General features: G+C 54.9%; 1 protein-coding gene and 1 long non-coding RNA gene across 3 annotated transcripts in view; one reads left to right on the plus strand and one right to left on the minus strand.

Annotated features, from left to right (window-relative positions):
* LOC112641534 (uncharacterized) overlaps window positions 1-2,637 on the plus strand; it is a 68,525-nt gene extending 65,888 nt beyond the window's left edge. Inside the window, exon 6 of the long non-coding RNA XR_004804168.2 lies at window positions 838-2,637. This is a non-coding gene — a long non-coding RNA (uncharacterized LOC112641534). The remainder of the gene's footprint in view (window positions 1-837) is intronic.
* A 2,203-nt stretch (window positions 2,638-4,840) lies between these two features.
* KCNK5 (potassium two pore domain channel subfamily K member 5) overlaps window positions 4,841-27,817 on the minus strand; it is a 38,866-nt gene continuing 15,889 nt past the window's right edge. Inside the window, exons 1-5 of one of the 2 annotated variants that reach the window (XM_025418656.3) lie at window positions 26,965-27,150; window positions 11,228-11,339; window positions 9,906-10,072; window positions 9,464-9,632; window positions 4,841-7,533 (exon numbers count right to left, since the gene is read on the minus strand). In XM_025418656.3, the coding sequence (XP_025274441.1) occupies window positions 6,668-7,533; window positions 9,464-9,632; window positions 9,906-10,072; window positions 11,228-11,339; window positions 26,965-27,135 (1,485 nt within the window). In that variant the 5' untranslated portion in view covers window positions 27,136-27,150 and the 3' untranslated portion in view covers window positions 4,841-6,667. Of the gene's footprint in view, window positions 7,534-9,463; window positions 9,633-9,905; window positions 10,073-11,227; window positions 11,340-26,964; window positions 27,151-27,817 lie in introns of those variants that run through there. The other variant, XM_025418657.3, reaches the window with a different exon arrangement.

The following is a 27,817-nucleotide window of genomic DNA, read 5'->3' on the forward strand; positions in this document are numbered from 1 at the left end:
GTGGGGATTAATGCCCCTGGGATCATCCTCAACCAAGGAGGATGGGATTTGGTACATAAATGCAGGGCAGAGCTCTCGTCTCCAGAGGGACAGTTCTGAGGTACACTGGACAGGCTTTTCAGGAGATGCCTGCAGGACTGAAGCCCAATTTCCCATAGTGGAAAGAGTTCAGCCTCTCAACAATGCCCACTTTATTGCCTTTTGCTCTTTCCCCATCTTTATTTCCCCCTCCCTTTCTGTACTTCCTTCAACCATCTCCCAGTTCTTCTCGCAGGCCTTCGTCTTCTGGGAAAATAAACCAAAACACTTAGTTTCCTCACTTGAAAAAGCCCCTTAGGGGCGTTGGGGTGGCTCAGTGGTTGAGCATCTGGCTTTGGCTCAGGTTGTGATCCCGGGGTTCCTGGGATCGAGTCCCACATCGGGCTCCCTGCAGGGAGCCTGCTTCTCCCTCTGCCTGTGTCTCTGCCTCTCTCTGTGTGTCTCTCACGAGTAAATAAATACAACCTTTTAAAAAAAGGAAAGGAAAGGAAAGGCCCCTTAAATTGGGCTGTAAAATATTGTACCTGGCTCCTAAGGCTGTTGAGTAATCCTGCAAGCACCAAAGTGAAAGAGCTTTGTAACCCAGACAGCTGGCCACCAAGGTGAGCAGAGGTAGTCCCTAGGGAGGTACAGGGACTTGGGGGCTGCTGGCATGAGAGGCCAAGTCCCCCGGGTCATCAGTGAGCAGTGACTGGGGCTGCTGTGGGGATGATGAGAGGTGATGGCAGACAGGTGTGGGGAGATGCAAAAGGGGCTGTGGACAAATAAGGTGTGTTGTGTCTCTGCCCTGCCTCCCAGACTGGGGTGACTTGGCACAGTTAAGTGACTCACCAGGGCCACCGCAGCCCGGGACAAGGTCCCTCAAGATCATCTACCCGGCTCTGCTTGAGACTCACCCTTGTGGAATAAGATCTGCCTCCTGATTTGGCTTCTAACCCAGGAAGAGAGACTGAATAACCACTGGGAGGGGCCAGGACTCTGGTTCATTCACCCTCCACTCAGGAAACAGTGAAAAACTGGGCCCTCGTCTGTGCTGGGTGTTGCGGTAAGGATCCAGAGGTGCACAAGCCACTCCCGCTCTCTCGGGGCCCCCAGTCCAGGACAGGGCTTGTGAAACCAGGAGAGAGGCAACGGGAACCGCATCGAAGCGGCGCTGCTTGCTGAGCTCCTCCCAGGGAAACCAATGTCCACCGTTAATGTCATCAGGCCTCTGGATTCAGCCCGGACAGAGGAAGGGCATATCCTGGACACAGTGTGGGGCAAAGATTGGGGCCGCTTGGCTCAATGGAGAAACTCTTCTGTGGCTGGAGCACAGGAGGTGGGGTGTGGGGTGCCAGGAAGAGCACTAGGAGCCCCAAGGAGTTTAAAGCAGGATGGGAAGGGGGTCAGATTTGAGTCCAGGATGCTGGACTCACTGCTGGTTGCAGTGATGGCCAAGTGGAAGAGGCTCTGTATTAGAGGCAGGGAGACCAGCTGAGGGGCCTCATTTGCTCATTCAACAAACATCTACAGAGCCTCTTTCAGGTGCCAGGCCCCGAGTTGGTGTGTGGATCCAGGCAAGGGGCTGCAGGGGCCTCGGAGGGAGGCCAGGATGCAGAGAAGGGGCAGGGATCTCGGAGGTGTTCTCGCTGCGTTATGCAAACGCATCCTGGCAGTTCTCACACTGGCCTCTGCTTCCCGAACCAGTTGTAAATGAATTTGGAAGTTGGGGACCTGTTGTTTCAGGGATGAAGAGCTGATATTTCGGGTCTGAGCTCAAATCTCGGGCCCCACAGAAGAGAGGACCCCATTCCCGGAGACTCCACCCAGAGCAGCCCAGCCAGCCTCCTCCTCCCTCTACTCTGCCCCAGCTCAAGAAACCTTCAGGGCGGTGGTGCTTGGCTGGCCTCTTCAGTAAGGGGGTGAAACTGTTACCTGCCGTGGAGCTGAGGGCCTCCTCCGGGATGACACTGGAGGTGGGAGCCCAGCTGGCACACGGAGTTTGCGAGTCTCTATTTCCGTGCTCCTCTGCCCCTTGGACTACAGACTTTTTAAGGGTAGGAAGGACTGTCTCCTCCAGCAGGCTGGGTTTTCTGAGGGAGTCTCCCCCATCAGATCAGGAACTTCTGGAGGGTAAGAATGAGGAACCGGGACGCAAGTCAGGGCATCTGTGTTGCTGCCAGTTTGCAAAGGTGAGAAATTCTCCATTTGCCTCATTTTCCTCATTTGTAAAATGGGATTGATTATAACACCTGTTGTGAGGGTAAAGATAAGACCTAAAGATAGAAGAGACAAGATTAAAAGAGCCTTGAGGGATAGGGACAGGATGTCAATACCAAGGACAGACCTTGACAAATAGCCAGAAATGAGGACAAAGGGAGCCTGTCTGTAAGCTCTGTGAGTGCAGGGGGTTTGGTCCATTTTACACACTGTGGTGTTTAAGAGTCTCATACAGAACCAGGCAGCCCGGGTGGCAGTGGTTTAGCGCCGCCTTCGGCCCAGGGTGTGATCCTGGAGACCCGGGATCGAGTCCCAGGTCAGGCTCCCTGCATGGAGCCTGCTTCTCCGTCTGCCTGTGTCTCTGCCTCTCTCTCTCTCTCTCTCTCTCTCTGTGTGTGTCTCTCATGAATAAATAAAATCTTAAAACAAAAAAAGAGTCTGGTACAGAACCTGCTCCATGGGTGGTGTTCAGTAAGAACAAATGAATGGGGAGTCCAGGCAGTGCCGGCAGAGATCAGAGGGCCAGTTCACGACTCGACAGGAAGGCTTCTGGGAGGAAGCAGAGGAGGGCCAAAGGTTGGAGCTGCCGGGAGTGGGGGACATCATGGACTTCCAGGATTGAACAATGCCCCCGCCTCCCCACCTTGTGAGCCTGTGGGTCTCTTAGTGATGAAGGATAGTGGGAAGAAAGGCAGGCAGGGACAAGGGGCCTGGGGTACCCTGGAAGGAAACCAGCCTTAAAAGGATTTTACCCCACCCTGGAAGGAGCCTTCACCCTTTCCCACACGATAGGTGGGATGATGACCAAAAGCTGATTGGGACAGGCGCAGGGAGGGTTCCCAAGGAGCCCATAAAACCCCCTAGACTTAGAAACTCCGTGGCAAGCCTCTCGGGTCCCCTCCCTCCTCGGGAGCTGTGTGCCATCACTTTGCTATTGCTCAGTAAGCCTTGCTTCGCTGCCCACCACTCTGTCCCACCTCTTCCTTCTTCGAAGCTGCGTGACCAGGAACCAGGAGGCACTCCCGAGAAGAAATCAGGGTCTCACTGATGCAGTTATGGATCTGGTGTCAACAAGGGTATTTCCCAGTCAGGGTCCTCTCCCCAGGCTCCCCAGCCACCTCCTCCTACCTTCCATGCCTGGCAGCTCAGGACAGTGACCCGTGACAGGAGGTCTCAGCAGTCCCCCTCCCCCTGCACCTGCCACGTGGCACCTGTCCTCTCTGCTCTGGATCCCTCAGCTATGTGGGGCCTCCTGGGCCCCACCCTCTGCTCCAGCTGCTGTCCCACCTTCCTGTTTCTAGACCTTTCACTCAGAAAGCTCCTGACTAATCGTGGCCACAGTGGCCCAAGACCACACCTCCACCCCAGTCCTGCATTTGTGCTTCTGTTTGCATATGAGGCTGTGCCCTGGCAAGTCAGACCCTCTGAGCCTTCCTTCATCTTAGCTGAAAATGGGGCCAAATAACCTGTGCTGTGGGGATGCTCCGGGGCGTGCTTGTCAAAGGGCTTTGTGAAGTGGTCAAGCGCTAACTAAAGGGAGCATTTAGCATGATGGGATTGCTACCTTGAGGCTGGACGGAGAATCTTGGACCTGTGGGGTGGTTGCGGAGAAGAAAGGAGAGGGAAGAGGGAGAGAGGTGGAGAGATGTTCTGGCAGAAGTAGGGATGGTATCAAGTAGCTCTAGACTCGGCTGGTATTTTAAACACATAGGACCCTTTGTACACACCCGAGCCTTCATGAAAAATGTGGCTCACTCTTGAAACCACGGAACTTTACATTTTTCCCAACAGACTCCAACTTTTAACTAATGTCCTGTGTGGTGTTGGGAGGGGGCCGTGGAACCTTGGAAGAGACCAATCTCAAACCAGTGGAGACCGAGAATCCCGGAGGATCCTCCCTTTAAATTGATGCAGACATGCCCAGCGGGGCCTTGTCAATCCTTCTTTCACATTCCTCCCAGTCCTGGGCCCGCTTCCAACTCAAGCCTGGTCCCGTCCTCAAGTTCTCTGGCCCACCTTCCTGAGACAGAAGCCCTCTCAGGGGATGTCAGCAGCCACAGAAGCACAGGCTGGCTTCCTCCTCCCCACCTGGTGCCTGGAGAACAGACCCAGGAGGGTGGCTGCGGGGGGGTTCGAATCCAGGCTTACCACCTGCGGAGATCTCGCCCAAGCCACCTCTCTGTGCCTGGTTTCCTGGCCTGTAAAACAGGCATCTACACCTATGGCAGGCTCTGTTGCAAGATCCAAGGAGCTCCAAGGAGCTCATCTGTGGGGGATGAGCATCAGGCAGGTAGAACAATGAATGCCTGGCAGGCGGCTGCCAGTTTGCCCCATCTACCCGCCCCCCCACCGCTCTTCCCTCGCTCCTGACTCCTGCTTCTAGGATCCTTTCCACAAAGCTCCTCCCCAGCCTGCGTTCAGACCTGTTAACCATCACCTCCTCCAAGAAGCCCATCCTGACCACCTCATCTCAACTGGCCTGCCCCTCTCCCACCTGCTCCCTTTTCTTTCCCTTCTGGACCACCCCAATCCTCCACATGGCCGACCCTCACCCCCTCCTGTTCCGTTTGCCCCCCCACACAGCACACACCAGGAGGACCTGTCCATCTTCAAGGCTTTATTGTAAAAATGTGAAAATAAGTTACATTTGGCATCACTGCCACTAAGTACATACAGTGTGTGAGTCCAGGACAGCCAGCGACACCCTAGCAAGGTGGGGGCAAGAACGAACTCATTAAAACATTCACAGAAAAACAGAAGGCCGCTGCTTCTCACCCAGCTGCCCAGCCAGCACAGCCCTGGGTCACAGGATGAACGCAGGTGTGGACGCACACGCCCATCACCGGCTTCACATGTTGGGGGGCAGGGTCTGGCCCTACAGGACTGGGGAGGGGGCTGAGAGGCAGAGAGGGGGTCTGGGTCAAGGGTGATCACTCGCCTCCTGGCCAGCATCAGCCACCTGTGAGGGATGCCTCTTCCCAGCTGTGCTCACTTGCTTCTGGGGGCCTTCACCCCTACGTTGCCAGGGGACTCTCCAACAGCATGACCTTGGCTGAGGTCACCAAGAAAGGCCCAACTGAGTGGGGGCAGGAGCACGAACACAGAACATCCCAATCCTTGGGAGCCTGCTCTTTCACCTCCTCTCCCCTCTGGCTCTGAAGCCAACTACAGATGCCAGGAATATCAAAATAGCAGTTTATTTAAAAAAACAAAGAAACATGCAGAGCAGAGAGGGCTGGCTCTAGGGTGCGCATCGCGGAGAACCCAAACTCTCTGCTGGCCCCTCACCAGTCTGTGTACAGTTTCACATTATCTTTTGCTCCCCCATCCCTAATCCTTTCTTGAAAAGGAAAACAACAACACCATCACACACTCACATACTCACTCACACACACACACACACACACACAGTCTAACCGTGGCTGCAGGGAGCAGCTGATTCACATATTTGGCCCCTCCCACTTCTAAGCCAAGAGCACCTCAGCCTCCCCAACCACGGGGGCCAGGAGGGCCAGGGAGCCATGAGGTCCTTGTTCTGGGCACAGGAGGAGCCAGAGCTGAGCTTACTGCAGGCAGCATCCTGGCTACTGCTACCCCCTCGTCCCACAGCGTTCCCAGGGAGGGAGAAAGCTTGCATCTGCCATCACTTGGCCAAAGGGTTTCTGAGTCAGGGAACTGGGCTCTGGGTGGGCCTGGTCTGAGCAAAAGCAGAAGGACTAGGACCCTGGGCCAACTCAGAGCTTGCTCGGGGTCCTGATATCAGGAGTGTTTCAGCACCTTACCCAGGATCTTGACCCCTTCCCTTCCCCTGGGCACCTCTTCCCTACTGAGGTTTGCAGTAGGGCCTGACAGGCAGACAAGGTGGGAATGGGGGATGCATATACATGCGCCCCACGCGGCACCCTGCACACCATAGCTTATACCTCCTGTAAAGGCAGGGCCCAGGGCTCACAGTGCCCTCCCTCCCTCTCTTTTGGAAATACCTAGCTCCGTGCTGGGCACACAGGAGCCCATAAATACTGGTGAACTCAAATGGCTGAGGCCCCTGAGCCTGAGAGAACCGTGTGACATTTTCAACCGAATGATGTATGAAGACCCATACAAGTGCGGGCCTCCTTGAGGATCACCTGCCAGCCCATGCAGGTCTCTGAACCATCAGATACATCAGCCATGCTCAGGACAGATGCCTCCCACTGCCAGGGGGCCTATTCAGCCAGAGAACAGAGGCCCTGTCCTGGACACATGCTGCATCTGACCAGTAGCATCTAACTGGAGGGGATGGGAAGGTGAGAAAGGCCCCTGGCCCCCCACTCCCAGTTCCAGGGCTGTCCCCCCCTACACCAGGGGCCAGAGGTCCCAGCCATAGTGGGATGCCCCAGGATGAGGGGAACAGAAGCCGTCGAAGGCGGGGTGGGGAGCCGGCCCTGCCTCACGTGCCTCTGGGGCAGTCTGCTTTATTGTACTCGTTCATGAGCTGTTCGTAAGGCAGAGAGAGCTCGGACTCTGTGCTGGTGAAGGTGGACTCGTCTGATGAGGGGAACTCGCCTAGGTTCAGCGGCACCTCAGCTTCGGGCCCTTCCTGGGGCCTCTCCTCCCCAGCCAGGTTGTCCTCTATCGAGGACTTGGAGGTCTCTTCGTCTGAGAGCCCTGCCTCCTCATTCGCAAAGGTAATGCTGACGTTCTGGAAGATGAGTGGGTGGTAGTCCTGGGTGTCCCATGGCTCACCCTCCTCGCTGATTCGGTCCAGCTGGTTGATGAACACCTCAGGGGTCGGGGAGCCATCTTTGGGGGGCCCTGCCCCAGCCTCCTCACTGGGAGGCCGTGACACATGGCCTTTGCTCCTCAGTGTCTGAGACACCTCTTCCAAGCTGGGCATCCGGTTTTTGGAGTAAACCACTAGGGGAGATAGGGAACTGGGGAGGGCTGGCAGCCCACCCCCCGGAGGCCCCAGCCCTGAGGCCGCAACCCTCTCCCCAGCCCCGCCCGTCTTCATCGCCTTCTTCCCTATCTGCTTGATGAGGTCATTGTAGGTCTCCTCCTTTTTGGACAAAAAGCTGAAGATGTTGACGTCCTTGGATGCCGTACCCCCAGTCATCTGCAGAGCCTTCTTGGAGTGTGGAGAGCTCTCAAAGGACTCCTTTCGCCGCCGTCGCCGCTTCTTGATGGCCTTGTGGACCTCGACGAACATGCTCACCTTCCAGTTGACAAAGAGGGACAGCCAGGCCAGCCCCAGGTAGATCCAGAGCTCCACGAAGTAGCGGTACAGGGCGTGGTAGTTGGCGCTGGGGTTCACACCTGCAGACAGGACAGGGAGCCCTGAGGGTCAGAAGAGGGCCGGCAGCGGCCTGGACACCCGTGAAGGCCAAAGCCGTGTTCTCTGAGGGCACACAGTGTCAGAATGCGGGATGGGACACACGGTGAAAGAAAGAACTAGAAACTAGCCTGTTCTCTCATCGTAACAGTCCAGTCACTCATGTCCCTATTGTAGTCCCCAACCTGCCGGAGCCTGGTACCTACCCAGAGTCCTCCACTGTCAAAAGTCAGGAGAGTGGTTCCCCAGGGTAACGCAGCCAACACACGGGTCAGGAAATAGTTCGTGAACAGCCTTTCGGTTATTCGCTATACCACAGATAGCTGTTCTGGTGCGCCCCGGCGGGCGTATACATTATAGTTCAGTTAAAACCAGGATGGAAATTAAGTGACTGAGTGGCTGGCATCTTCACTGCTGGGGATGGACTCACTGGTTTAACATGAATGGGGCTGGTGGTTGGGCCAAGGGTCTGGGTGCACGGGTCCCGGGGAGAACTATTCTTGGAAGCCCTGACTTCTCCTTCAGTGGGGTCAGGCTGCCCCCGGACTTCCTGTTCTGCCCTCTTCAGACTGGCTCTGCTCGTGGTTCCAAGGGCTCTGTCCACTCCATATCCTCCTCCTCTGAGGCCAGGCTCCTGACACCTGCTCTAGGGAGTCCTCTGGGGTCACCTTACACAGTTCTGATCAATCTCCTATACTCCAGGATTATGGGATTTCTGGTTTAACTTTACGTTTCTAGGGATACTGATCTGCATTGCATTATTATATATCCTGGCCGCCCCCTACCCCCTTCCAACTGGGATCAACCTGGGAAAGGGACAAGGGGAGGAGGGCTTGCTCCAGAGTGGGGCTCCCACAGGGCAGGGACTACACCACCCACATCAAATTAGAGGTCCCCCAAAGACAGGTGCTGCGCTTGCCTCCGCAGAGAAGAGGTGTTTTTGAGGGATGCTGTGGACCTTGCTCAGAGCCCTTGATCACGGTGTGATGGGTGCGGGGACAACCAGGGCTCATGCTGATGTAGCTGGGTCCTACCCACAGCATTCATTTGATTTTCCACCACCCTGTTAGGTTGGTGCTATGTTTCTCAACCGATTTTACAGATGAGGAAACTGAGGGAGAGCTCTGAGGTCTTGCCGGAACTGAGAAACTATGATGAAATACACCCCCCCTACCTCAGCACAAAGGCTTCTCCTTGCCTGCTCAGGGTCCCTTAAACAACAGCAGGGCTGTGCCTCCGCCTAAATTTATCTCCCAAGCGGGCAGGCCCCGATCTGCCAAGGTCAGTATTCAGGCCTCCTACCTGCTCCCTCAACACTCAGCATTTTGGAGTCTCCCCTTGCAATGAGGCAGAAGGGTAGTGGAGGGAAGAGGGGAGGGAGGCCAGAGAGGCCCCTGGAGCAAAGGTTGGGGTCAGCTGGACAGGGCAGCAGGCACTGAGGGAACAAACAGGGGTCAAGACGATGAAGGGCCAAGATGCAGCACAGGCCACAGGCCGGAGTCCCTGAGAGGCTGGGGCCAAAGAATTTTATCACCTGCCTGGATTAAGAGTGGGAGGGAGCGTCCTGGCTCCGGAGGGTGGGGCAGCTTAGGAGAAGGCCTCTCTTGTCTTTAAACTGCCTGTGGCAAGAGCAAAGTTTCGGACCTGTGAGCCAAGCCTCTAGAACAGCTCCCTGTGCTTGGGTGGCAGGTGTGAGGCAGGCAGCTCTGTGACAGGAAGGGGGCCCCTGGCTCGGCTCTGGGTAGGTACCAGGCTCAAACCCTGCAGGGGGAAAGAACTACTCCCGGCCCCTAGTGAACCCCAGCCTAGGAGACAGGGGAGGACAGAGGGAGAGGATGCAGGAAAAGCCAGGTGGAGAAACCAGAGAAAGAGAAGGTGGGGACACAGAGGCAAGGAGACAAGGGAAGGACTTACCGGCCACGAAGTCGCCAAAGCCAATGGTGGAGATAGTGATGAAGGAGTAGTAGAGGCCCTCGATGTAGTCCCACTCCTCAGTCACCATGAACACAAAGGGCGGGATCACCAGGTGGACCAGGACGCCCCACACGATGAAGATGGCTGTGCACGTGATCTGTGCCTGCCGCTGATGGGGGTGAGGGGGCCGAGACCAAGTCAGACCCAAAGCAGAGACTGGGGAATCCAGCACAGGCACCCGGAAGGCCTGGGAGGAGGTTCACCACCCAGGGAAGGGCGAGAAGCACCATACCCAGTCTCACCCAGGGGACGGGGCCCCCTGAAACTGCCCTCCTGTCACTTGCCCTAGCACCTCTGTCCATTCTTGGATCTTTGCCATCCTCCCATCACCCGCCAGGGCCCCCCCAGCACTGCCCAGCACCCAGGATGTACACGGACATACCAGGCTCACGCCTCTCTTGGTGAGGAACTGGCCCAGCCTCTTGGCACGTCCCCCGAAGAACTTGCCCAGGGCACTGATCCATGTCAGGCAGAGTGGCACCCCGAAGAGACCATAGAAGACACAGAAGAGGCGCCCAGCAGGGGTCTTAGGGGCCACGTTGCCATAGCCTGAGGAAGAAGAGAGTGAGGCATGAAGAGCCACAGCGGGGGTGACACACCCAGACTCAGCATGGCCCCTGCCTCCAAGATGCACCCACACCGCGACATTCTCCAAGACCACTTCATACTGATCTAATATCAGTACTTAAGTGCAATTTCACTTATTACACTATGGTCAGGATCATTTATAGAGTAAGTATGACGGCATGGGCTATGTCTCCTCCATCAGACTGGGAGCCCCGTACCAGACAAAGCCTTCATCATTAGCAAGCCTGCCACTAGTCGATATGGCACCACTGTGCAAATTACAGTCTTCTCTAGGGAGACACCCCAGAGGCACCCTAGTAGACAGTCTCCAAAGATGACCATTCCTAAAAATCCCTTCTCTTCCCGTGGAAGCGTGCCGCTGCTCACATCAGGCAGGCATCTAATCCCCTCCCTGAGAATCTGGGCTTCAGGTGGCCAGCTTGATCAGAGAGTGCAGTACAAGAGATGCCAGATAGGCTAAGTCTAAGAAGCCCCGCAGCTTCTCCCTGGGATGTCCTGAAATGCTCACTTTGGGGATTTTCCCTCTTGGAACCCAGCTCCCATACTGTGAGCTGCCCAAGTCACTGCATGTTCAGCCTCAGCCGTGCTCTCAGCCAACAGCCACTGTCAACTATTAAATGTGTGATGGAAGAAGCCATCCTGGAAGTCTAGCCAGTAGTGCTTTTGGCAGACTCCAGCTTCAGACACAGGACTGCCACTGCCATTACAGACCTCAAGCAAGAACCAACCAGCTGAAGCCAGTTAACCCACAGAACGGCAAAAGATAATAATAGTAAGTAGTGTTTTAAGCCACTAAGTTCTGGAGTCATAGATAACCAGAATAGACACCCAGACCAGTGAGCAAGCATGGGCTGGGCTGGTGCAGTGAGCAATCTGTTCAACCTCTTGCATGGCTCTGGGTATTGGGCTGTGTGTTGTTTCTGCTCCAAGACCCCAGGTCAGGACTCCTGGAAAAGTCTCCCAAGCCTGGCCAGTCATGAAGGACTTACTAAATCCCCAGGAAAGTGTTAAAAGAACGTAATACAACTGATGGCCATGGCACCAGAGCTGGACTCATGCAAGGTTCTGTGGCACGAGGGCATGGAACTGATATCCTGAAGGTCCCAGAAGACTTACCAATGGTAGTGATGACCGTGGCTGCAAAAATCATTGCATTGGGCCAATTCCAGTTGTTGAAGGTCTGATTCCCCGTAATGGCCACGCCCTGTCCTGCAGCATCAGATACTACCTAAAATGGGAGACACAAAGTGACAAAGATGATTTATAAGTGACAGCAGTGTGTGCCACTCCATATAAGCATTTTATTTAATCATCACAGTAACAAAGAGGCAGTTACGGTCTCCAATATAGATGATGAAACATTATTTATAGAGGACCAGAGACGTTAAGTGATTTGCCCAAGTTCATACAGCTGGTAAGAATACAAACTCAGGCAACCTGTCTTGAAGTCCCTCTCACCGGGCCAGTGCTTCTCAAACTTACTAGCACGCACCGCCTCATCTGGAGAGCTCGTTATATACAGACTGCTGGGCCCCACCTCCAGAGTTTGATTCAGTAGGTCTGGGAAGGGGTCAGAGAAGTTGCATTTCTAACGAGTTTCCAGGTGATGCTGATGCTACTGGCCAGAGATCACACTTTGAGAACCACTGCACTAGACTATTCTGCCTCAAGGCAACGTGGTTCAGACACATAAGAGGATGCCTATGCCCTACTCCTCCCTAGTCCACCACAGAAGTGTTCTACTGCAGGACAGACGTGGGAGGGACTCCCATACACCCCTCACCCCAGCTAAGTGCCTTCTTGTATCTGTCGCCTGAAGGCGTACGTATCAGCTGGCTTCCTTTTCCCCATGCTTGGGACTCTTCCCCTACAAACTCCCCCTTCCCTCTATTCTCTGGATCTTTCTCTCTGCCCTGGGCTGAGCGATTTCCAGGTCTAGGCCTGGACAGATCATCAGATGTGGTGTGTACATTTCAGGGTGACTTGAAATCATGTGATCAGTCCCCACTGGGCTCCTGGCAACTCTGGGCAGCAGGTGAGAGGCCACCTGGGGAAATCCACTGGTGGCCTCAGAAGAAGCCTTATCTATTCCAGGAATGCTAAAAGCTGCCAAACCTGCTTCAACCTGACAAGAATGGCCTCTACCCTCCCCATCCTTCAGTCCTTCCACCATTCACGCCAACCTGCAGGTGACAGGGCATGGACCCCAGAAGAAGGCTCACAAGCAGGGCCCAGGATTTAACCCAGGAGTTCCAGTTCTGCTCCTAAGGAGGGTCCCAGGGTGGGCCACCCAATCCAGAGACTGGGAAACTCAACCAAATTCTCCTTAACACTCTAGCCTGGGAACTAAGGGAAGAGAAGAATGAGGGATGGAAGCAAAAGAGCGAGATGGAAAGCCCAGAGTGCTAACCCACCGTGGTGTGCCTTTGGTTTGGCGGGAAGCAAGGGAGGGGCTGGTGCTGTTCTGAAGGAACAAGCAGTTTGGAGGAGCAGCAAGCCTGTGTAAACGGATCTGCAGATTCCATAAAGAATTTTCCATGATGACATGCTCATCGGACAGGCCATCAAAGCACACCACTCACTGTCCTGTCTCCTCGCGATGTTTCCAGAACATCTCTCTGCAGGCCAGGGAGTGGCACAGCGGAGGGGCAGCAGGCTGCCTGCAGCCCTCCCCTCAGAGAGCCGGCTGTCTAGCTGGCCAGGCCACTTCCACGTGAGAGCACCAGCACATTTAGATCCTAAGGGGCCTACCCATCTATCTGAAAGGTTTCCTAAAAAATTAAAACTATGGGGGCTCCTAGGTGGCTCAGTCAGTTAAGTGTCTGCCTTCAGCTCGGGTCATGATCTCAGGGTCCTGGGATGGAGCCCCACGTCGGGCTCCCTACTAAGAAGAGGGCCTGCTTCTCCCTCTCCCTCTGCCACTCCCCCTGCTTGTGCTCTCTTGTGCTCTGTGAAACAAATAAATAAAATCTTTAAAAAAATAAATGGTAGGCCCTCACCTTGCCTAGAGTGGGAAAGCTGACATCCTTCCCAATACTAACTTCAGAAAGGCCTTTGTAGTAAGACTTGGTGATTTTTTTTTTTTTAAAGATTTTATTTATTTATTCATGATAGTCACAGAGAGAGAGAGACAGAGAGACAGAGACACAGGCAGAGGGAGAAGCAGGCTCCATGCAGGGAGTCCGACGTGGGATTCGATCCGGAGTCTCCAGGATCATGCCCCGGGCCAAAGGCAGGCACTAAACCGATGCGCCACCCAGGGATCCCAAGACTTGGTGATTGGTTTGGGCTAACCAGGGGACACCCCTTGAAATAGGATGGAGTACAGACTGTGGTGCCCCCTCCCCGCCCCCACCGCTCATGCTCTCTCAAATCAAATCTTAAAAAAAACAAAACAAAACCCTAAACCCATGTCTGAAGCAGGAGAATGAGAAGGAGCAGGGTTCTGTGTCTTCATGTTAAACAGATGGTGATGGCTCCCTTTGGCCCTTTGTCATCTTAGCTACCCCTTGTAGAGCGGAAAGGGTCTAGCACAAGTGCCAGGGCACTTGGCCTCACAGACAGAAAGAGTATTGAAGGGGGAACTGCACCCTGAGCAGAGGATGAGGCATTCGGAGCACCAAATCTGGTCATCCCCGTGGAGTCTCAGGAACACCAAAGCCATCCCTTCTCCTGACACAATCGGGAAGGGGTGGACTCTAGAAACTCGAACCAAAACTCTTACAGATGTCTAAGTGGGGACAGCAGAATGTCTGGCACATTCGAAAGAGGAACTGGTGAGCACTAGAAACTAGCGCAGGTTCGTCAAGAACAAGTCATGCTCAGCTAAGTGCATCTCCCACTCTAAAGGGGTTGCAAACCCTTGAAGTTGGGCGGAATGCAGTAAATCTAGATTTCAACAAGGCAGCAGAACAGATGGGCTTAAAGATATTCCTGTGGACAAGACAGAGAAATGTAGGGCAGAGCTGGGATTAATTTGGGTCCCTTTAAAGGCAGATAAACCACCAAGAAGTATTGATCTTTATCAAGCTGGCCTGAGGTCTTCACAATCCTGCTAAGAGCCTGGCCTCTTCAATATTTTCATCAACGACACAGAAAAGATGTATAGAGATGGCTGACCAGTCTACTCTGCAAAGGATGCGAAGCTGGGGACAAGGCCAGGATGGGAAGGGAGCCAAAACACTGCAATGGCAGTTGGGAACTCAACATTACTTCCCCTGGGAAAAATGGGCCCGGACTAACAAGCTTTGATTATCTTTTAATATTTTCATGTCATACACTTTGGGTTAGAAAAGACCAGGGCAGGATCGAAGGGAGAAGTCCTTGGGTTTCAGCCGTCCACAAACTAACACTAGAAAAGTAAATACAATCTCAGGCAGTGTCAACACCTTATCTGTTCAGGGCTGGGCCGTACATGGAGAGCGCTATTCCACTCTGGGTATTGGATCCCACCCGATATGCTAACTGAGAGGGAGCAGGCGTGGCTTTTTTTTTTGGACAACGGGCTACGTCAGAAAGCACTACTCTTGGCAGTAATCCACTTCTGGTAATAGAAAGTGTTTAGGGCGAGGGCGACCACAGCACATCAGGGATACTGAAGGTGTGACTGGAGACCAGGGTTCTCAGCTGGCTGGTGGCACCCTCTGGAAGAGTTTGGAAATGCTGAGTGGGGAATGTTGTCTGCACCAGACACTGTCACAGGCACCAGGGATGACACTGTGAGAGGAGATCCGTTCCCCCCACTCATCTGTTCCAGCAGGTGACAGGGCTGGATGCCACATGCCTCACAAGATGGCCCAACCCACGATGCCAGCACTGTTCCCCCTGAGAGGGAGCCCCCTAAAGGCCATCTGTGCCTTGGGAATCATTCAGTACATGCTAAGGAGACACCAACCCTAAGAGTACAGTAACCAAAGAAGGCATTCTGGTTGGGAGCTCTGAGGTAGAAAAATTGGGTTTCCTGCCTTTCCCCCTGCCAATGCTATGCCCTCTGGGGCATCGCCTGCAGCCTCCGCCTTCAACCTTGGCTTATCAGGGAACCACTTTCTCCATGACCTCCGTTCTCTCTCCACGGGCATTCAGCAAGGGGTAGGCAAAGGGGGCATTCTGAAGGGTCCCAGTGTCCCCAGGGCTAGAAGCATCACCAGCCCTTCCAACAATCCAGTGGCAGTTCTGCCCACTGGTCAGGTCACGAAACAGACTGAGAGAGGTTAGGTGGCAGTACTGGGCTAGGTTCTAGACTGTCCGGTTGTAAGTCATCAGGGCTTCCCCCCTCCCGCTGGGCATACCCCAATACCCTCTGCTGCTGTCTCCTCTCTGCTCATGGGCACCAAGAGCTGGCCCGGGTAATCAGCTTGGCTCCATCCCAATGCTGGGGTGGGAAGTAGGATTTGAGCTGCATAATGGTGGATACCCTGTGCGGGGGTGTATATACACACATTATCTAACCGGCTCTTCCTGTGATCCTGCCAGGTGTCACTCGACAGATAAGGAAACTGAGGCCTGGGCGGTGGGGAAGGCAAAAGTCCAGATGTTGGACCTGGGGGCCTGTTCCCACCATGCATAGCTAAAGCTCTGGCGGGGACGACTCTGTGGGTATGTTCTGGTCAGGGTCACTGAGCAGGATGCAGGGGGAGGTCTCCCAGAACAAAGGGCCTGACCCAGGACTGAGGTCATCCCTGGGTTACGGAGTGTGGCATGGGGGAGCCAGGCCAACACCCCATTAGACACGGTGTCCTGTCCCCAGGGTTAGGGAAATAGCTCTCGCAGGAGGAGGCGGCCCCTGTTCACTCACACGATTCTTTAACTTGGCTCCCAAATTCACACAAGACAATATTTTCATTTTCCACGTAAGCCTGGAGAGTGATGGGAGAAGGTGATACTGCACACAGTCTGGGCCCAGCTCTTGTTTGGGGAAGGAACAGAGCTCCTGCCTGGGTCACCCTCATGATAAAGTAGCTGAGATTTATCGAGGGCTTTCTACGCACCAAGTGTTGTACTAACACTTTACTTCCTTTAGCTCATTTAACAAGGACAGAATCCTGCTGGGAAGATACTGTAATTTTTTCCATTTTGCAAATGAAAATTTAAGACTTAGAGAGGTTAAGTAAGTAGCCTAAGGTCAGAATGCTAAAAGTGAAGCCAGAAGAGCCTTGACTAGACGTGGTTATCCTGCCTGTCCGTCCCCTACCCCACCCCAAAGGCCACAGGAAGGAGGCCAGTGCATACTTCCACCCTTTTGCACCAGCTGAAAAAACAGTGCCCTAAAACCAGTCCATCCACTCTGACCAGAGCTCAGCATTTCTAGCCAGGCCTCCAGGGAGGTGACATGCCCTTGCCCTGGCTTCAGGCAACCAGCTGCCCTGACCCCACCCTCGTGGGCTCTCACTGTCCCCAAAATACGGTTCCCGGACAGCTCTGTTTCCCCCGGGGATCCGGGGTTTCCCAGGCAGAGGCAGCTGCCAGGCCTCCCCTTCCTGGAGACACCCATCATGTGGGCACTTCCGGAGTTTGGGACATGATGCCCACCTCCAAACATAGGCAGGTGGGGCTGAGGTCAGGCTTCTCCCCTCATCCACCTGGGCAGGGGCAGTGGGTACCCAGGGGCGTGGTACTGGAGCTAGGGGTGCAGCCTGGCTGGGGATGACAGCTATCTGGCACCCAGGGACCTACTCTCCACCTTGCCTCCAGCTCCCAGGCAGACATCAGGGATGAACTAAAGAGCTCTTCCGTGCTATGCAGGATGCAGTAGGATGGAGCCCTCTTGATGGCAGCTTCCACTGGACCCACTGGCTGTTGGGGGCATACAAGCTGAGCGTCCTTTATGGATCTCTGGCCACCTTTCACCCTGAGTTTGTTTCAACCAAATCACTTGGTGCCTCTAGCCTGGAAGGTGAAATAAGGCTCATGGCCACACAGGCAGGGTGCTTAGCAAGACAGAAAGGGCTTTCATCGTCCCTCTCACCTGGCCCTTCTGGGGCCCCCTCATGAGGTGGGCGGGGACCACTTATGAATCCTTATTTCATAGATTAGAATATTTGAATAGCAGCTGATTTTGAGCACTTAAGTGACAGATACTGACCAAGAGCCTACAGTCACTTAGCTCATCAAATCTTTACAACCCAAAAATGTGGGGGCTGTTACCCCCAATTACAGTTGAGGACACAGAGGCTAAGTAAGTAGCTTAGTCATAAAGTAAGTCATATAGCTAGTCAGGGGTGGAGCTGGGCAGTGAACCTGGGCAGTCTGGCTCTTAATCCCTGTGCTTAGAGATGAGGAGAGGGGGTTGGGCCATGCAGAGTGGTCTTCTCAGCTACAAGGAGTGGAGTCAGATCTCTTGAACACAACTTCCCAAGCAATTGTGAGAGAAATGTCTGGAGAAATGCAGACACCTAGAACATAAGCTCCACGACGGCAGGACTTTTATCTGTTTTCTACTGCTGTATTCCCAGAGTCTAGAACACTGCCTGGGATAGAGGACAGACACTGGAGGATGAGTTGGTCTAGGTCAGAGAGTATACACTCCTTTTAGTTAAGTTCCTCACCCAAGTAACAAGTATTTGTTGAGCAACTACTGTGTGCCAGGCAGTGTTCTAGGCTCTGGGAATACAGCAGTAGAAAAGACACTGGCACTGAGGGTGGTGGTGGCGGGGAAGGGGTTGCTAGACTTTGAGAGGGGGCAGAGGGAGGCAGATGAAAGCCCCCTCGGTCAAAGCCAAGATGACAAAGTGAGTGGCTGTGGGGCTGGGAAGAGTCCCTGGGGACACTTGAAGGACTGTCTTTTCTGTAGGAAGGGGAGGCAGTCCCTGGACCAAGCAGTCTTGAGGGTAGCAAGTGAGCAGAGAACAGGAAAAGGAATCTAAAAAAAAAATCACCACTGGTAGAAATGCCTTACTTAGTAAGGAGCTGGGCACCTTCCTCACTGAATCCTTACAAGCCCCTGCGTGGCTCAGCCTGAACCCTGCATCTAGGGAGGCTGAGGGCTCCCGTGCCCTCTTCAGGGCAGAGAAGCTCATGGAAACTTGGCACTGGCCTGGCGGTGAATCTGGGGGGTCTCCCAATTGCTAACACCAAGTCTCTGGGTAAATAACATAGGCTTTCAGACTCAGTTTCTCCATCCGCCAAGAGTAGCACCTACCCTGAGCATACGAGAAGTTTGCAGGGCAGCAACACAGGCCTTCATCGTAAGCACTCAATACATGGATCTGCAATCGATGCTATGGCTCGTTACGTGTGTGCATCAGGAAACCAGACCCTGTGAGGACTTGAGACCCAGGGGGAGAGACTGTATGTCCTCAAGGCTAAATCAAAGGGGTTAAGCTCCCTGCACCTGGAGGACAGGCCAGGGTGAGAACAGGGGATACCATCCCCAAGCTTCCTTCCTCACCCCACTCCTATCACCTTTTCCCACCTCTTTCTATTCTAACAGTGAAAGCTGTCCTTTCTCCTCCTGCTTCCTCAGGCACAGGGTGATTTCTACACTGACGATGACCTAATGACTGAAGAGGGGGATTGCGAGATGCTAGGGGAGGGGGGGGGGAGATGCTAGGGGAAGGGGGCACAGGTGTGTGTTACAGCTCTCCCTGGAGGAAGCAGAGGCATGGTCTAAGAGGTCCTGCTCCATCCCTCAGAAGCCCCATCTCTCCTGGTCTCTGCCCCAGGAGGCTCCCAGGACCCTGGCCAGCTTCCCCAATGCCCAGGCAAGACAAGCAGGCTATGAGGGAAACAACGCCACACACTACAGCCCCTGACACTGTGTCTGCCAGAAGGAGCTGAGGCCAGGGTGCTAGCCTGTCTGAACCCTCGTCCCGGCTCCCCATCCGTCTGCCCTCAGCTTCACAATGCCTACCTACCACCTGCTGTGCTCTCTCCCTGCATGTCCCTGTCTGTCCACACATCCATCTAGTCTAAAAGGAACCCCTCCGAACAGGGAGTTGAGGGTGGGTGTCGAGGCCCTGTAGGGGGTGTTCTGAACAGGACAGACCTGAGTGGAGATTAGTAAACCTATCTTAGGTACTTTCCAAGCAAGTATGTGCAGTTTGGACTTGTTTAGAGCAATGTTTTTCACATCCTTTAATCCCTGAACTAATGAACAGATAAAGGGAGGAGGGGAGGACCCCAGAGCCTGTGCCGGGAAGTCTGAGAAGCAGGAGTGGGTTTGTTGGGGGCTAGTGGGTACAGCTTGTCTGTCCAGCTGCCGGGTCAGTCCTCCTGGGGCCACTGGCAGATCAAAGGTATCTTGGCCAGAAGGTGAGCACCTGTTAACTATCTTACTCCTAAGACCAATTAGAGAGTTGAAGACTGTTGGTTAAACCCTCAGGGATCTCTAGCCTCTCTCTCTCTCTCTCTCTCTCTCTCTGCACCACTCAGAGGGACTTCTCCAGCTCTTCCTAACTGGGGCTGGGGGCGGGGCTGCTGGGCTTGTTATCAGATGAGGACACTAAGGCCCAGAGACCTTAGATACCACACAGCCATCAAGGCAGGGGCAGTCAGTCCCGGCTGCCCTGGGCAGTGAACAAGCTCCACCAAGGATTCTTTACCCCGGGGTGATGGGTGCACACACCAGGCTCCCAGTTTCCACCTCCCCGTCCGGAGCACCCTCGCCGACCTCTCACCTCAGCCCAGGTGACCGGGGTGTGGCTGGGAGGGCAGGTGCGCTTTGTGAGCAAGGGACTGGCGAGGGCCAGGTGGTGCCACCCAGATCCCTGTGCCAGCTGCAGGCCCAGCTCGCCAGGCCCCGTCGCTCCCAGGAAAGGAGCAGGTGTCTGTTGGCAGGTGCAGAACCCAAGGGGGCAGGGCCACACAGCCACACAGTGTCTCGGTTGAGACCAGACTTCAGCTACTGCACCATGGACTTTGTTAACCTCCTTTTTGTTATCTGCACTTGCAGATGTGCTCCAGTGCCTACCCAGAGTAATCGTATAAGGGTTTTCTAAAAGAAGAAAGACAAATCGTTGGAGGTATGCTAGGATGGCTGAAGACCCAGGCTCAGCTCCACTCGGCCAGTCACTTGCCGAGATTCTCCAGAAACCCCTGACCTCTGCCCGTTCCCCTCTGTGAAAGGAGGAGGTTGGCCTAATGACTTGCTGGGGTCCCCCTGCCTGTACAAGTCCTATTTTTCTCTGCCCAGAACCATGATGTCTAAGCCCAGTTCAGCACTTCCCAAGTCCCCAGTCCATAGCACATTCGAGAAAACACATTTTCATTCCCAAGACTCCACTCACTGGCCACCAGCTCCAGCACCTCCTGAGCCCCCAGCAATTGAGGTCACCTAGGTCAGGAGTGAGCCCTGTTCCTGAATCACACTTCCTTTCTAGTGCCCCCATAGGTCCTACTGCAGGATGGAGAAGGTGCCTCAGTGCATCCACTCCTCTTTGGTCCTTAAAGTAATGTGCCGGTGCTGGTCCAGGCTGCCCTCCCTCAGCCCAGGTGTCTTGGGTGGGGCTGCGTATAAAGCACGATCCTCTGCAGTGTTGGTCACACCTACAGAAACCCACGCAACCTCATTAGGCAGGGTAGAAAGTGATCCAACGCCCTCTCCTCCATGCACACCTGAGGGGTCACTCCTACAGTGCCTATCCTGGGGTGCACATAGAGATGGTCTGGGGAGAGCTTGGGAAAGTATTCATGCCTGGGTCCTACCCTCAGGGAAGCAGCCAGAAATGGTCTGGGGCATGGAACTCGGATGCTTAAAGCTGCCCCAAGTGACTCTAATGCTATATAGAGCCAATTCAAAGCCACTGCCCTAGACCCAAGTCATCTTCCCTGTTGAAGGAAGACTGGAGTCCAGCCCCACCCCAGTGCAGCAGGCCTTGGAAGCATGGCTGTTCTCCGGTCCACCTTTGGGCTGCCCCTTGCACACCCTCCTGAGGCATCTCTCACCAGCCTTCGCGGATTGCAGAAGCACTGCTAGATCTCATGCTCACTGGGGCAAGTCTGTGCCAGAGGTGAGCACATTTTCAGCAGAAATCTCTGGATTTCCGACTTTCTCAGGCCTCAGAGCCCTGTCTGTACTCAGGATGGACAATAAAAACAAGGCAGGTGACCCTGCCCCCATTGTTCTCTGGCTGGGAGCCCCTCCCATGAGAGCTGAGTCCAGGGACTGGCTGACCTGGGAGGGCTGCAGGTTTGGCTAAAGCAAACAGTGAAGGGCTGGTGGGGTCTGAACTCAGGATGGGACGTCAGCAAGTATTCTCAGGCCCGTGGAAGGCTCAGCAGATGAGTAAGACTGGAAATGCCTGTGTGTATAGGCACAGGGGACCTCTGTGGCCCAGCTTGGGTCTCACAGCACTGCTGCCTGAGAGCTGGCCATGGGAGTAGGAAAGCATTTCTTCCCACCCCAACACACACAAGATGACCCTCCATAACTATAGTCTCTAATCTACCTCCTGATTCATCTACTTAAGGACTCAAGGCAGATGAGACACCTAATGACAAGAGGGACATCCTTTGGCCGCCTGAGCTTCTCTACCCACCAATTCACACCCATTGTCCTGCCAGGGTGACTGTGGGCCGGCCGATGGCCCTGTGCTGTTATTTGTTCCCTTTCTGGGATGCTGTGGCCTGGGGCCTGGGTTCATGACTTGACTCCTTCCATGCCCCCAGACACCAAATCCTGGGAGTGTCTGACATCTCTCTGCCTTGACAGATGCAGAGAAAACTGTTCAGCCAGGACCCCCACACGGGAGCACGGGGACTCTGGAGCGAGAGGCCCTGCACAGGGTTCAGCTTCTGGCTTGTCCTTCCCAAGCAAGCCAGCAGATCTCTCTGTTGACGGCTCCCTTCCTGGCCTTTCCTTGTTAGAGCCCCTGGCCCAAACCCACCCATCATCAGGCACCTCTCATACCTAGAACTCCTCTGGCCCTAACACCATTTAAGACCAAGACACTGTAGGAAAAAGAGGCAAAACGGATATTCCTATTCCCCCCATTCTGTAGCTGAGGAAATCAGAGAGGGCTAATAACACAGTAGAAGTCACACAGCAAGGTGATGACAAAGCGCAGAGCAGAAGCAGCCAGAAACCCCTGACTCTCTCTCAGTTGAGGGCCCTTTCCATCAAACAACCAGACTGTCTACCACCCATCCCGGGAGTGGGCTGAGAAATGCCAACCAAAGTGGAGCGGGGAAGGGACAGGTAACAGGTGGCGAAGAGCTGTGAAAGGGCTGGGCGGACCTAGTCGTGGTATTATTTGGGAGAAGTGTATGCTTAGGCTCCCTGTGCCCAACCCCCAGGAGGGTTCGATTTGCCCCGACCTTGCAGCGGTGGAAGGAGCAAACATGGGGAAGTCACTATCCACGGTAGGTTTCTAAAAACAGCCCTCGAGCAGGCCACAAAGGAGGTCACAGGAACTGCTGACTTGCCATCTCCCCCTCCAGGGCTGATGACCTGAGGGAGATCTAGTTCACCATCAGCCGGTCTGGCTGGCCCACCTCCTGCCAGCTTGCTTCCCATCCTCCAGAGCTCAGGTCTGCGTGTTGGCCTGGACTACACACAGGGAAGGCCAATCCACTTCAAAATCCTGAATATCATGTTTGGGACCCTCCACGAGCAGCACGGGGACAGACCAAGGAAGGCCTGGGCTTTGAAGCAGACATGCCTGGATTCAAATCCGGGCTCTACCACCATTCACCAGCAGGTCACGTGGGCCATGTCCTCTCCCCTCTCTCGGAGCTTCACTTTCTGCATCTGACAGGTGGAGTACCAAGACTGTCAGATTCGGGTGCAGATTATGTGAAATCATGCACGGCTCGATGCCGGGCATACAGGTGTGCTTCCAACACAGGTAACAGACAGAAAAGTGAACGTGGGAAGAAGAAGGGGGGTGGGGAGGCCGCCTCCATTCTGGGGATGTACACCTGCTGTACAGGGCCTTCAGAGCCCTGGACAAGATAGATGGGCTCGCTGTCAACAGCAATGCCCTCCTTCCCAGGCACCCCCACCCAGAAGACTGGGGCTTTGGACAATGGTTTATCTCCCCAGATAGACTATGAGCTCTGAAGGCAGCGTTCACTCCTCCCTTACTCCTAGAACAGAATCTGGTGCTAGTAAGTACTCAATATTAATGAGTAACCCAGTCTCCAAGACGTACGCCTTTCACAACCACTCCCTCCAGGGAACCAGGATGGGTGCTGGTGGTGTTTAGGGTGGGTTCTGGCTCCAGGGAAGGAGGTGGGCAGTCCCAGTAGTTTCAGGCAGCCTGGTTTGATGGCTCTGTGTTTCTCTGCCCCACCGCCTTTCCCTGATCTCACCCCACCCCACCTATCTTCAGGGCTAAAGCCCCCACAGGTCCCAGCCCTGGTGAGTCAGCTGCCCTGCAGACTTTGGAACCATCAGGATTTTAGAGGAAGGAGGTAGGAGGGTGGGGAAGGATGAGAGCCCAGGAGGCACGTCAGGGTTGAGGGCCACAGGTCTCTCCTACGTGGCCTGCTTTCCCGCTACCCCAGTGGTGGGAGAGGACAATCTGTTCCATGAAGCTCTGAAGCTCTCTGGAGCTCTTGTGGCTGCCTGCCTTGGGCTCCCTTGCTGGGACCCCCAGGACAAGGTTCCCACCACCACGGACAGCCCCCCAAACTCATGCCTCCATGGTACAAAACCTGTCCTGATACCTGCCACCTCCATGCCTCCCGGTCACACTGGTACCCTTGAGAGTAGGCTGTGGCTGACTCGGCCCTCGTCTCCTCTCTCTCCTCTCTCGTCTCATCTCGCAGAGCACACCAGACCCAGGGGCCCTGTGAATAGCCCCTCTACTGGCTCCCTCCTCCTCTCCCTCTCGCTTGACCCCATGGCTGGTGGCTCTGGGTAATAAGTAACCACCCACCCTTGAAGCCTGGGGTTCTGATGATAAGGAATTAATAAGCTTACCCATTTATTAGAATTTAAGATGACTAGATGGTTAAACTGTAAACTCCTTCACTAATTAAAAAAAAAAAAAAAAAGCGCAGAGGGGTCCTGCGGGGTGGGTGGTATGAATTCTGCATGAGGGGTGGGCAGCTGAGTTTCTCTACTCCTACGGGGTAACCCCCCTGCCCGTTTCTTACACACCACCCATACCCGCGGCACCCAATGCGGGCTCCACTGCCTCCGAGCATGATCCCACCCTACCCCTCTCCACAAAGCCCCCTGGCAGGATCCTCCTGAGGGCCAACCACCTGTCACAAAATCCTTCCTTATTGTCGGGACTTTCAGCTAAATCCCGCCGGCTGCACTCCAAGCCCATTTCCGCCGTTGCAGTCTCCAGCTGGTGACGGACAACAGCTGGCCTCCATCCTCCCTGGAATAAATTGTACCAGAAACTACCGGCAAAGTGGCACAGGCATTTCGGGGTGGATGGTACACTTCCCCCTTGAGGGAAGGGTTGGGGGGTGGGTGGCAGCTTCTACCTCCGTGGCCCCCAAAGCCCGGGTCAAATCAAGAAGACTGAGTCCGGATCAGAGGCAGGGGTCCAGACCGCAATGCCAGGCGACCGTGAGGATCCCGGGGCCAGATACAAGGAGCACCCCCCCACTCCCCAGACCACCATGGATTTCACACACCAATTGCACCAGCGTCTCTGGCCGCCAAGGCCCCGTTTGGAGATCACAGAAATGAGACACAAATAGGATCCCCAAAAGGTTGCGGGAAAGGAACAGGAGCCAGGTATACGCCACCAGTGCTGCCCCCCACCCGCTGGCCACTTGCCCCCACTGCCACCCCCACCCTGGCGGGGGCAGACCAGGCACAGCCGCCTCGGCCTTTTCCACCTCACAGGGAAGGGACGGTCCCCAGCCCACCTCCTGCCCCCAGCAGACTGGGGCGTGGACGTGACCGAGGTGAAGAAAAACACAGCCTTTCTGTGCTGAAGGTATGGAAAAATACAGGCAGGCCCTCCTAGCACAGAGGCTGGCTGAGGTGAGGGCTAGTGTGGGCCCTGGGTAGTGAGGCCCAGGACCGGGGGACAGGCCTGGTGACGCGCAATGGAAACGCTCCGGATGGCAGAGCCGGAGAGGCACGCCTGGGGGGACAGCCCCACTGCAAAACCCACGAGGCAGAAAGTGTCAGGACCACGGCTCGCCTTCTCGTTCACAAGGGCTGTGATTTTAAGCAAAAAGCATTTCGAGTCTGCTCCCCCGCTAACGCCCACCCAGGCTGTAGCAGCCCTCAATCTGGTTGGCAGGGTGCAGGAACAGCCAGGGCACAGGCCGGCAGGGGCCAGCTATCCCCCGGCCAGAAAAACCACAACCTCACTTCCTCACGTGTAAAACGGGACTGACGCTGCCTCCCTGCCGACTCTCAGGGGTATGGATCCGAAAGCTTGATTCATGAGGACGTGACAAGTACGAAGCAGGTACACAGGCAAAGCTAGAGCTGCTCCTAACTTACGAACTTCTGGCTTCTAAACGCCCAGTGTTGTCGGGGTAGGCTTTCTTTCAGACTCCTGAGGCATTGTGTGTGGCCAGGGAAGGCTCAAAGACAGGAAGGTAAGTGGCACCAGATTTCCAAGTCACCCAGAGGTCAGGCAGGACAGCGAAACCAGCTCCTCCCGTGGCTGCATCCTGTCTCCCCAGCAGAACTCAGTTTCCCACGAAACACTCTACAGGGCAGGCTCGTCCTGAGAGGTCCATTTACCCTCAAGCCTGCTGAAGATGGCTGTCTGTCCTGGGCCACTGAGGGTGAACAAGTGACCCAACAGTGGGCTTCCAGCACACAGCCTCTCCCCTCCCAGGAAAAGGGGTGAGACAAGACGGCAGGATGTGAAGAGGGTTCCCTTCACCCTCACTCCCACCCAGCAGCCCTGGGGTATTCCCTTCTCTGGAGGGGCAAAAGTACAGCTGTGCTGGCCTGCTACGAATGCCACATCTGGCCGGGCACCAGCCCCAAGCCCCATGCAGAACCCACCCAGCCAACTTAACCCAAGGAAAGATGGGACCAGAAGCATGGACGACCTTCCTTTGCACTGCACAGCACAAAGCTGGGGCTACTGGTTTGCTAAGCATTTGCTGAGCACAGGCCATATGCCCTGCTGCTGTGAGCCCAATGAGGGAAGTGCAAGACACAGGCCCTGCCTAGGAGGACTCGTGGTCCTAACCAGGGACAGGCAGGCAGACAGGAAGTTACATGATGGTGGACAACACAACAAAGCAGCGGCCAAATGTCGAGGCCAGGACAAGCCCTGGGGCTTGAACCGTGCCCTCATCCAATTCCCAACAACTGGGCACGAAGTAGGACAAGAAGCCCAAACACAGATGGGGAAACGGAGGCTCACAAAACACAAGGGGCTAGGGCAGAGCAATCTCCCAGCCAGATGCTTCCCCCAGCTCTGAAAACTGCCTGCCCTTCCTCCCCAGCCCCACCCTTGGGTTTTCCATCTTTCCTGGCCCGGGGCCCCCTACCATATACCCCAGAAGGAAGCTGGAAACCCCTACAAGTTCCATCAGTCACCCCTATTTCCATTCTTTCCATATTTGAGGTGGAAGATGTGTTCTCAGTTCTCACTGCAAGGGGAAGATGTGCCAGGTGGCCAGCAGATTCATCCAACCGGTGAATCTGAACTTCAGGTATAGGCTTTCCTCTCAAGGACCCAGGAAGAGTTGATGCTTCACTGGACACCAGCAGGCTGAGGGAATGGGGTAGAGCAGGTGATCAAAAGGAATTGAGACCCAAAAACAACAACTGGAGATCCATCCGTGAAACCTGACTCACACGCCATAGCCTGGTCCCACCTCCACTGAACCGAGCCTGACCCACGACACCAGGAACGACCCTCCCGCCAAACACACGGTCATCTGAGTCTCATGTGGCTCTGAGGGCCAGGCGGTCGGTCCACAGCTCTCTGCAATCTCGCACTTTCTGGGGCTGCGGGGGTGGGTGTGCTCACCTCAGAAGAGCTTGCAAGTTTCCAGTGGGTGGGACAGAGAAACCACCTCCTACAGGTTCTCGGCGCATCACGCTCCACGTTCTGCGGCGGCCAGGCCAGGCCAGCTCTCCCTCTCCCACACCAGAGCAGGAATGGAATTTGACTAGACACCGAGAGAAGCCAGTGTGCCATTAGAAACCTCAACAGATTCCTATCAACACTCCAGTGCTGTCCAAGAGAACTCTCTGTGCTCATGGAATGTTCTATATCTGAACAGTCCCATGTGGCTACCAAGCCTTTGAAATGGGGCCAGTGTGACTGAGGAACTAAATTTTAATTTAAAATTAGGCAGCCACAATATTTAGTAGTATCGTGTTAAAATAAAATTAATTAGGAACATGTGGGCAGGGATTACCATACTGACACAGAGTCAAACATAAGCATCCTACCCAAATGCTGTCCTAGGCAGGGGTCTGTCTTCCCCTGGACCCTCAGGCCGTGCGTGGTCTGCGGCACGCTCCAGATTCTGAATTAGATGCATGCTGACCCAAATCTTGCCTGCTTGTGCTTTTTGTTCATCTGAAAGGCAGGGCAAGATCTCCCTGTACCCCAGTGGGGCTTGCCAGAGCTGGAAGCAACACGACACTGGTCCATGGGCCTCCGGAAGACACCACTCCCCTGCAGGGGACACGGACCCCAGGACTGGGTACAGCTGCTGGGGCTCCCCTGGCTCTGCTGGGTATCTCTTGGGGAACTATGCTCTCTTCTTGGTGACTGCCAACTCGCGAGTCCAGTCTCTAATGGCTTGGTCTGTGGGCCCGAGGGCCACCTGGTTTCCCTAGTCTGTGAGACCTTTCCCCTCCAAGTGTTCAAT

The sequence above is a fragment of the Canis lupus genome, chromosome 12 (assembly GCF_003254725.2).
Source record: "Canis lupus dingo isolate Sandy chromosome 12, ASM325472v2, whole genome shotgun sequence".
Classification (NCBI taxonomy): Eukaryota; Metazoa; Chordata; class Mammalia; order Carnivora; family Canidae; genus Canis; species Canis lupus.